Source organism: Bidens hawaiensis, unplaced genomic scaffold (assembly GCF_021521415.1).
Source record: "Bidens hawaiensis isolate Kalapana, Puna unplaced genomic scaffold, B.hawaiensis_p1.1 tig00023627_1, whole genome shotgun sequence".
In the NCBI taxonomy this organism is placed as follows: domain Eukaryota; kingdom Viridiplantae; phylum Streptophyta; class Magnoliopsida; order Asterales; family Asteraceae; genus Bidens; species Bidens hawaiensis.
This window is the reverse complement of record NW_027505035.1, coordinates 101,819-113,332: the sequence shown is the minus strand read 5'-3', so window position 1 is coordinate 113,332 and position 11,514 is coordinate 101,819. Positions and strand designations below refer to the sequence as shown.

Sequence of the window (11,514 nt, the reverse complement as noted above, 5' to 3'; positions counted from 1 at the left end):
AAACCCTTTATTTATAAAAAAAACTCAAGTGTGGAGACACAAATAATATGGATGAGTCAGACACAAATAATATGGATAAGCCATACTCAATACGTATTTTTTAATCTTTGAAAGATTTAACGTACTGAGCGGAAAAAACTGGATTAACCTAAGCCCGACCTGACCCCTTCTAAGATCTGTCGCTGCTTTCTAAGATGATACAAGAATATTTTTAGGTTGTTACATTATTTTTTCTTGATTTTTAAAAAGGGAAATTCTCAATGGAGAGATTTTAGTGAAAATCGATCGTATATTCTCATACCACTAAGAAGACACCACTAAATTAAGTAGACCATTTGTAAAAGCATTCTCAACTCACCTTATCGAAGCGTTTATTCGTTTACTAAAGATTGAAATAAACAATTAGGGTCCATAAAATGGGTTGTGTAGGATATCCACACATGCATATATTTATATGTATCATCATCATCACATTGGAAATTAAAATTTCGTAAAATCAGTAAAAACTAATCAGATTTTTTAATTCAGTTTATATAGATGACAGGTTTATGGATTCGTGATTATATTTTTTTCATTAAATAGTTTAATATATAAAGTTTAAAAACATTCTCCTTCAAAAATTTCAACGAATTCAAGTCCATATATCATAGATATTCCTAGAAAGTTAATTATTTATGAGTGACTATATTTTTCTTGGGGACTGTTAAGGATTCCGAATGATTTTCTTGCAGTGCGAACTTTCAGTATAGACACAACATATACAACAAAATAAAAAAATAGTGTGCATATGTATTATTACAAATGAAGTATAAAACATATTTATGGGTATAAAACAGGTCGAGGATCCAACATTTATATATATATATCATGGAAACATTGGTGTACATTTAGCTTCAGTGTATGATTTACAAAAAGGATTTTTCGGTTATGCCCTTAGTACGTTGCTAAGGGCCTTAGTGTTTAATATGTCCGTCTCGTTTCGCTGGCCAACAATAAAAGAAAAGATCTGATAGAAGTGTTCTAAATGTCTAATGTGGATGAAAATACAGAAATTAAGGCCGGTTTGTTGAGGTGAGTGGGATAGGATTCTCTTTTTTTTTCGAACTATGAACTTCTATAAATAATTGTCGCCAACAAAACAGCAAGAACACCAACAAGTAGCTATACCTCCACAATCTGGAGAGTAGCCACGAGAAAAAAAAAACAAATTACATGAAAACAAGATTACACAAATTCAACCAATCTAACGATATATACTTTGACCTATTCTTGAACCAAAGAAAACTAAGCGTTTTTATATCCACAATAATATCTTCCACTTTAACCTCTTTACCATTAAACACCTTGTTGTTTTTCGCTTTCCAGATTCTCCGACAAGCAATAATAATAACCTCGTGAAACACCTCTTTTTCTATATCTCCAAGCTAGCTAGGTCTTGTGTGTTGAACTTTGAGGCGGGTGAATCAAGAACACGAACACGAGATTTGATCAACGCACGATCAACTCTTTTATTAAGAAAACGACAAACGAGAAAAACTTAATAATTACTAACACATTGAACCTATGGTATATATAAATTCATGGTTCCTAATCATATACTAACTCAAATACATAATTTGAATCCAAAACAAATAGGATTGAATAAAATAAGACTAACTTATCTTATAATAATAAACTAATTATTATATTAAATATTCTTCAAGATTCTAGAGCCTTCAATCTGGTTTGGTGTTGGACACGTTTAACACTCCCTCTCAACACCAAACTTCTTCTAACCGTGACACACACGAAGCACCTTGAAACAAACCGCGACTCAAATGTTGAATTCCAACACTCCCTCTAGATTCATACTTGTTCTTCTAAAGTCCTTCGCAGCCTGAAACACTCGTATCTCTTTGGACTTGTCATACGCCTTAACACGAGGTTGCATCTCGGACGGTTACTCCTTAATCCACACAGGATCCAGGATATATTCAACTCACCTCCAAACACATTGTTGCATGCATTATCTCTGGTGGTCTCCTACGAACCCATAATTCGTACAAACCGAAACCGAAACCATCGAGCCCGCCGTCTTCTATTTTGACAGCCCCAAAACCATAACTATGACCATTTTTAGCCACCGGTTCTAGCTCCGTAACTTATCCCTCGCTGTTGTCAACAACCTGAACCGTTGTTGACCTGTACGTTACGATTTGGTCCCAAAACCGGACTCAAACATCTGATGTTGTCTCGTTTAGACAGCCCAGCAACGGTACCACTTAGGGACTGTTGGGTCATCGATCCAACCCACTAAACTACCCCGACATACGAAGATTTTATCATCCCGACACACGGAGATTTAACCATCCCGGCACACGATCATGGCACAACATCATTGCTCGACACACGAAGATTTAACCATCCCGACACACGGTGATGGCACATGACCACCAAAACATTCAACTCGGTGAACACCAAACAAAGTTGACCCACAACCTCGTTGTACTCCCTTATACCGGGAGACCCGAACCATCTTGTGCCTGCTATTAGCCTTCACTAGTTCTTCACTAAATTGTTGTGAATAAGGCCATCCAAATAGTAACGGATAAAAACATATATGCCACTCTTTGCCTTATCCATGCAAAATTCAGTCGGCTTCAACCAAAAAAAAAAAGAAAAGAAAACACTACTCCAATGAAATATTCACTTTTAGACAAATTACCTAATTGCCATCCATAAACTTCCTTGTAATGCATGGGAAACCAAATTTTCCTTTTCTTTGTTGTTGCAAAGTTTCACAAACACATATATGTTTACCTGCCACATGTTCTTCGGTTCTTGATCACGTCAGCGATCAAAACTATCAAAACTGGAGTAATCCAGCGATTGAATTCAGCCCACCTTTCGATCGAAAAGTTACCGCCGTTCAGAACGGGACACACCTTCGTTCAACCAGAAACTCACCGCAACCGATTCAATCAGAAACTTGCGATCTAAACCTGGACACGCCTTCGATCAAAAAAACCACCACGATCGGAACTTGGACACACCTTCGACTAGATTCTTTGTTTTAAAACGAACTAAAAACTGCCGGCCCTCGCTTCCTTTTACTTTGAGGGTTTCAATACTTCAATCACTAACCCGAAAAACAGGCTGCAACTCATTCACGATCAGACCCAGACACACCTTCCTTTGATCGGTTTCTCCGTTTTCTTTATACTACAACCAGAAAAATGCATACCTCCCGTTTGCACTATTGACTTTGAGACTACTTATTCTTGGACACACAAGAAAGACTCCAAAATTATTTACTTTGGCTCCAAGCAATCTGTTCGTTCCACACAACTCGATCTTGATTACTTTACAAACGGGTTATGATTTTGTGATTACACCACACAAGTTGTAATCGGCTCCTTGCGATAGGACATAGCCCCCACACACTTAATTCAGGAGGATGCTTGCTTCACCTCCTTTTCTCCTCCAATTAATTGTAATTCCAACAATTACTCCAATTGATTGCGTAACTTGTTTGCTTTTCTCGCACGTCAACAAAAGCTAATAATTGAGGTGTGTGCTTGGATGTTCTAATTATATCTTTTCGATCAGACCTAGTATGCATCTCCAATATGCCGACCCAAGCCTTTCTTTACGCCTGCCCTCCACTGACGGACGCACCCGTCGGCGGAGGCTGCCCCGATACGAGCCCTAAGCTCTGATACCACTTGTTAAACTTTGAGGCAGGTGAATCAAGAACACGAACACGAGATTTGATCAACACACGATCAACTCTTTTGTTAAGAAAACGACAAACGAGAAAAACTTAATAATTACTAACATATTAAACCTATGGTATATATAAATCCATGGTTCCTAATCCTATACTAACTCAAATACATAATTTGAATCCAAAACAAATAGGATTGAATAAAATAAGAATAACTTATCTTATAATAACAAACTAATTATTATATTAAATATTCTTCAAGATTCTAGAGCCTTCAATCTGGTTTGGTGTTGGACACGTTTAACATTGTGGAGCTAAAAGAGATTTGTAACCGAGAAACTTAAAATTGGGAGTGGGATAGGATTATCAACGCTATTAATTTAAATTTGTCCGGCCACCTGAAGGTCAACTAAATATACACTGGTAATTAAATTAACAATCCTTTATTTTGTTTTGTATTTTTTAGATTTATTATATTCATACTAGCTAGTTAATGTAGGATTATCATATACGAGTTAGATTTATTAATTTCATATATAAATGAAATGGCAGAGTTTAACCTACTTACATGACTAAGTAACAATTCAGGCAAAGAAGTAATAATTAATTAGTTAGTTTATAGAATGATGAAATCGTGCGAAACAGCATAATGCACATTACTAGAAATTGTTTTCTATAGTTGTGTATTTCTGACGTGGACCACTATGGGGCTTTTCTCTTTTCAGAAGGTTAGAAATTGGAGTAGTGTTGTAGTACCCTACCCAATGCCTATAAATACGCAACCATTCCATGCAGATTACAAACAACTCATTGATCACCATGGCTGTTCCTAAACTTTCAAGTGTGGTTTTCTTGGTTTTATTAGGTTTGGGCATTAGCGCGGCGACTAGGGCTCTCTTGAACTATGAAGAGGATGCCTATACTCATGGTGGTTATGTAGAAGGAGGCGGTGGTGGTGGTGGAGGGGGTAGTGGTGGTGGAGGAGGAGGTGGTTATGGGGCTGGGGGAGAACATGGTTCCGGATATGGAGGTGGAGCGGGTGAAGGTAGTGGAGCAGGGTATGGTGGTGGGGCTGCTGGAGGTGGAGGAGGTGGTGGTGGTAGTGGAGGAGGTGGTGGTAGTGGAGGAGGAGGAGGAGCACATGGTGGTGGTTACGGTGGTGGAGAAGGAGCGGGAAGCGGAAGTGGTGGTGGATATGGTGGTGCTGGAGGATCAGGTGGTGGAGGGGGAGGTGGACATGGTGGTGGTGGCGGAGGTGGAGCCGGTGCTGGTGGTGCTGGAGGAAGTGGATATGGTAGTGGAGGTGGTTCGGGTGCAGGTGGGGGTGCCGGGGGAGCACATGGTGGGCACGTAGGAGGTGGAGGTGGAGGAGCTGGTGGTGGTTCAGGAGGAGGAGGTGGTGGTGGTGCGGGTGGATATGGAGGTGGTAGCGGTGGTGGTGAAGGTGGTGGTCATGGTGGCTATATCCCTTGAAAGAGTGTCATGGACCAAGGCTAATAATGTGATGATAAATAAGTTTTGAACCAAGACATGAATTTAAGGTGGCTGTTCTTGTATGAAAAGTTGATGCAAAAAAAGGTAGCATCATCAATTTGTAATTTTATTTCAAGTGTTTATGAATTAAAATGTTGGTGTTTATATTAATATCATAGTGGCATACATGATACATATAACAATATCACTAACAGAAACAAAAAGCTCACTAAGAATTAAGTAAGAAGTGACAAAAAAAAAACGCATGAGTAAAAATACATAAAGCTTAAAAGTGAATGACTAAATTGTAAAATTTTGAGACCCTAAAACACAGTTTTGATTAATAATGTTACACCAAATTTATTGCTTTGTTATAATAACACGCATGATATGTATTTGTATGTTTTGAACTGAGTACACAGAATCCTGTCAGCAAATATTCATAAATATAAAAATCATGAATCATTCATCACATTTCATTATTATAAATAAGAACTTTCAAACCATGGTTTTATATACGGCGTGTATCTAGGAATTACAATAGATCATATGTTCTATTTCATATCCATATGATCAATCCATATTCATATTAAAGAAACTATTGTTTGTGGTTTTGGTATCATTAAACCATGTTAGCTCATTGAGATTTACCTAGGACCAAAGAGAAATAAGAATAAACATTGATACGAAATTAAGCAATTGTTAAGTATCCTCGTTCAATGCTATATGTATCTCTTGCACCAACGAACCTTGGCTCTGGGCCAAAGCCCCTGGGGTCTCATTAGACCAATCAGCAGCAACTACGAGTAATGGTAGCTAGTGGTCAATGGTAAATAATCATCAACAGTTGAGTTACAACTAAGGTTTATTTTACAGGAGAAGTTACTTCTAAGGTAACTTAAAACTGTCATAGTTATAATCATCAATTGGCAACTATTTAATGAATGGTTGCTTTGTTTCATGTATACTTTTAATCTTGATATTAATATCAAATAAATCTTGAATTGTAGTTGCTTACATAGATTACATATACGAAAAGTTTAGAAGCCTTGGACTTCTATATATGTTTATTTTGTGTTCTTGTGTGCGTGAGAAATCTGATTGAATTTTACTACCAAAGTATTACAATGTAACAATGATCCATACATGATTCTTAGAGATATTCACTCCCTTTATGAATTACAAAACTTACAAATAATAATAATAATAATAATAATAATAATAATAATAATAATAATAATAATAATAATAACAACAACGTTTTGGTTTAGTATAAAAATTAACTTTTAGCTTTAGTTAAAACTTAAAAGTGAGTGTGTTTATGATGGGCAATATTATCCAATCAAAGTGAGTAGTTTAAGTTGGGTAATATATCCAATCAAAAGTTGGGTAATATAAATGTTGATGTGATCTCCCACATGTTGCAGTCCCTTTCTTATTCTAGTGGAGCACTGCTGTAATCACCAAATTATATATGTTTCCGAGCCTCCTTTTCTACTTCCCTTTCACATTTGGCACAACTATTGGTCCTAGCATGTATTCGGGCTAAATTGTTCAAAATATTTTTATAATATGTCGAATATTATTAATCTTAAAGAAGTAATTTCACATACATTGATAAATGACCAATCTTAACAAACATAAACTAGACATAGATCAATCTAACAAACATAGATTAAACATTCTTTGACTCACAATGATCTATCTTAACAAAAATTAAAAAGACACAAAAGCTATAGCATACATAACATAAACTATCCATAATAAGAAAACCCGAAAACACTTAAAAACGTGTCTAGTCAGTTATCGCATCCGAAAACAAAAATATTAAAAAATACAATAAAAAAATTCAAAAACATTGTCACATTATCATCATTTTTTTAAGTTTTTAACAACACATATAGAGTATGTTTTATACCAGAAAAAGTGCAGGGGCTCACCACCATTCATTTTTAATAGTTATTAAATGAGTGTCAAAAACGAGCTTCACGGTGATAAAACCTAATGATGTACATTTTTCGATGCTAAAAACGCCTTAAAACACACATTATCAGTGCTCCTTGAGCATTACATATAAAAGTATATTAAAAATACGCTAGTCACACCTATTAACACATTATCAGTACTCCTTGAGCATTACATATAAAAGTATACTAAAAATACATCTAGTCACACCTATTCATTAAATCCCCCCCCCTGCCATCAAGAACGTCTAAAAGTCTTCTATCAAAGACGGTTTTATTAGTTGTTCCTAAGTTGAACCAATACCACTAAATTCTTATGTAGTCTCGTCCTTAAAACTTTCATCGATCTTTTTCTGATCAAATGTGTCTGATCTTCTGTCGAGTAAATTCATGAGGTCCGATTTTACCATCACATAAACTTGAATCGGGTAAAGCTCTTCGTCATTGGATAGTTGTGGCCTTACTATCAGGATTTTGAACCTAAGACTCGATGATAACCAATTTTACCACTCTTTATGTTACATTATCTTAAATCTTAAATGAACATCGGCAATAATCAAACTTGATCGTCACAAATTACCACATAACCAAACAATAATTATTCAACCATAATCCAGATTAGCGGATAATAATGATTAAGGTATTGCGGGGGAAAACACAAAATCAAATGGAGGGAGAATGCGAGTTACGCCTATGAAGAAACACGAATTGAAATAGTTATTGATTCAAACTATTCGACTAGATTCCTACAGGAGAAGTTGTGAGCAGAATAATGATTGAATGGTGAGCCTCATCGTGAAGAAGAGTGCCATCTCTGTGATCGCACTGCAACTAAGAATCAGGGTAAAGTGATCAAAGAGATAAGTGTAAAGTGAGAGTGAAAGTCAAAATTAAAGATGATCTCGTACCTTGACATCTCTTGCCTATTATTAGACCATGTGTCGCGAATGAAGCTTCTTTGTGGGCGTTATGCGTCATGTGGCGCCACATCAGCAAAAGAGATTTTTGGCTAAAATGGGTGTAGTGGATGGAGCCTCCTCCAGTCATTACCTCATCATTAACTTTTCTTTCTTTTTTATTTAAAATAATCCAAATAACATGTTATTAAATAAAAAAAATTAGAAAAACTACATTAAAATTAAAACAAATACATTAAAAAATCACTAGTACTAAAAATAAATATTACTCGTCGGGCTTATATTTTTTAATAATTTTATCCCTTTTTATTTGCGCTAGCCTTCGAGCATGTCTGGTAAGGTGGTCGATCGGTTCCTGCAAAAAAGCGAGACATTTATCCATTTGCCTCTCGTTCAGTACATCGGCAAACACCTTGTTGAAATCAGAATTTTGTTGTGTCACGTGAAAACGTTGACTCCCAAGGTCGTGTAAATTGGCGAGTTGGCGGTTCATTTCGATGAATTCTTCTCTAACTTCCGCAGTTGAAGCAGCCGTCAACGACGACCCCACCCCTTTCCCCCTTCCACGACTTCTTCTACCGCCCGGTCGAGGCAACTCCACATACTTGTACTCGTTATCACCGACTTCGTCCTCGTCTAAGTCGAAGTTTCAAGCATCCGACTGCGGCGTTTCAGGATCAACCGAGGGGGAGGTTTTGGACCTTTCGTCCAGTAGCGGATCCAGAAAATTTTCTTACAGGGGTCGGAAAATTTTTGGGTCGTTACTCAGTTGCTTATCAGTATATACATTTTTCTTCGGTCCGGTTCGATTGAACGGGTCAGGTCAAATCGATATATAATTTCTTTTTTGATCCGGTTTGGTCGTTTAAGTCGGGTCATATAAAAAAATATACTCAAACAACATACCATATAACCAAAAAAATACATGATACGGCATTAGTTTTCCATAATTAAAATACAATATATTTATAGTTGTTTTTTACGAACTTTTATTTTTTGGTATCTAGTCATAACATCAACTCGTTTGATGTTCATATATTAAAAAAAATATAAAATATAAAAACAAAACAAAACAAAAACTTATTAAAAGCTAAAAAGTTAATTAATAATATACTAAATAAATAAATGGACAAGTAATTTTGGGGAAAAACATACCGACTTTTATAATATATTAGGTATTTATAAGTAAACTCAGGAATAAATAAGTGTGTACAAATAAATATTTTGTTGACTTTATCTTTACTTTGACATGTTGGCAAAATAATGGGTCGTGAAAGAAAGTTAATACATGTCAATTACATCCTTAAAAAGTAAAATTAGGCCATCTTCTTTATTTTCTTCTATAACTCCAACATGAGAATACCTTTTTGCGTCGGCTACCGGAAAATATGGTCGGTTTACTTTTTTCATTTCATCTCAAGTTCTCTCTGTTGGAGGTCGTTCTGAAATCCACATGGGTCGGTGTCAAAATTTCACAGGGGTTGGTCGGGATTTTATCACGTATATATAACTAAAAAAAAATTCTCACAGGGGTCGGCCGACACCCCTACCACCAAGGTAGGTCCGCCAATGCTTTCGTCTACTTCCGGACCCGGCGGGGGTACAACGTTCCACTTAGGGTGACAACAAAGAATATTTCAACAATTCATATATATAAAGTTCCCCTGATCACTTTGGTACTCAATCAACGCCGCCGCAATAATTTCAGCATCACCGGCACCACTACCTCACGATTTATGAAGTCGGCTGTAAACCCCTTGAAAGAGCATGCATTTACTGTTTATATCAGACCATTTACCCGATATAGAATCGGTCGTTCGGTAGTCATCCTCTTTGCCCATTTCCTTGAAAAATGTTCCCGAACTTTTTTCCCAGAAAATTCCAAATGTTTGATAGTTGGCTACAAAAAAAAACAGAGAAAACATATTAGTAACCTTTAATATTTTGAGCATAAATAAAAAAAGGTGTTAAACAACGCTTACAACACTCGGGATCTTCCGATACCGCGCACCACGCCCGTGAAAGGGTCGAATACTACTTGTGGGTCCATAGTTGAGTTTTTTTTCCCACAAGACTTGGTCGCGTCTTTCTTTTTGTGTGACCGTCCTCGTCCGGCTTTTCTCGAACCGGCTTTTTTAGATTTGCTCGAACCGGGTTGAGTCTTCGGCTCGTCTTGAAGCACCGGATCGAGTTGCGTCTCCGGAACCGTCTCCTCTAGTGTTGGTGAGATGTTCGGTGGGAAGCTCGATTGAGTCGGTGGGTTAAAACCAACAGGTGGTAGGTTGGCGGGCATTAAATATTACATGTATGACAACATGTTAGGGTCGAAACTAATACCGGCGGGGAAGGTGGGGGTGGTTGACTCGCTTGGGTGATGTTTGGTTGAGTCGGTTGTTTGGTGTTCGGACGTTGGTTGGTTGTAAATTGCCCAAAACCAAACCTTGAAGGGTTGAATGGATTCATGGTGGGTAGAGATTGAAATGATTGTTTCGTTTTGATTTTGATAGAAAATGATAGAATAAGATGTGTTTAAGAAAATGGTATGTTTAATATATATATATATAGGGGATGGTTCAAGAGAGAAGTCATATTAATGCAAAAAACGAGAGAAGTGAATCTAAACCTTTGATTAAGATTGATCTATGGACTACAATTTTTTATGGCATTTTTGTAATTAATTAGCCATTGATCTTAACGTAGTTTAATTAAAAATGGTGGTGTTGTAATTTCACCCCTACATCACATGTTGAAACGGCGTGAATGATAATTGCAATCCCACGCTTCACGCAGTCCTTCCTTCCCAGATTTCCTAAATTGAGGCAGTTGAAGCAATCTTCAAAGATTAATAATCGACTGATTCATTCAATCGTCTTCAAGAATATTAATCAACAATTATATATAAAGGGGTGTCTTTCTTGCATAAACCCTAGCTATTGAAGACGGAGGCGACAGTAACGAAGGTTAGTGTTTTGATTTCTTATCAATTTACCTTTTTTCGATGTTACAACAGAACAATGAAACCTGGTTAGATGTGAGACTCACTTGATTATGTTATTGAAAACTTAATTTGATGTCGGAGGTGTAGGAGGCCACAAGTAACCATGGTTAGACTTTTGGTTTTAGTGTGTTTTTCTTTTTCGATGTTTTATCAGAAACATAAAACCTAATTAGACGTCATGGACCCTTGATTATGTTATTAAGAACATAATTAGATGTTTTTGGTTCAAAGTTTGTTATGTAGTTAGGTGTTGTAAATGAACTTATAAAATGTGCGTAAGCAATTTTGTATGTGTTTCTAAGTTAGTTAATACAATAAATTTGGATATGATTTATTTAGTCGTTATGTAAGTTGTGAATGGAATTATGAAGGGTATGTAGGTAATCAAGGTTTATATATATTATCGGTATGTTTTAGAGATGTCTAGTTTTTAGGTAGTTTATATAAGTGTATTAA

The 11,514-nt window shown here is 36.4% G+C and overlaps 1 protein-coding gene across 1 annotated transcript; it reads left to right on the top strand.

Moving 5' to 3' along the window:
• The first annotated feature begins 4,496 nt into the window (after nucleotides 1-4,496).
• On the top strand, nucleotides 4,497-5,350 carry LOC143610032 (uncharacterized). The gene has a single exon (XM_077084625.1). The coding sequence runs from the start codon at nucleotides 4,526-4,528 to the stop codon at nucleotides 5,177-5,179; it is 654 nt and encodes a 217-aa protein (XP_076940740.1). The 5' UTR covers nucleotides 4,497-4,525; the 3' UTR covers nucleotides 5,180-5,350.
• Nucleotides 5,351-11,514: the final 6,164 nt, after the last annotated feature.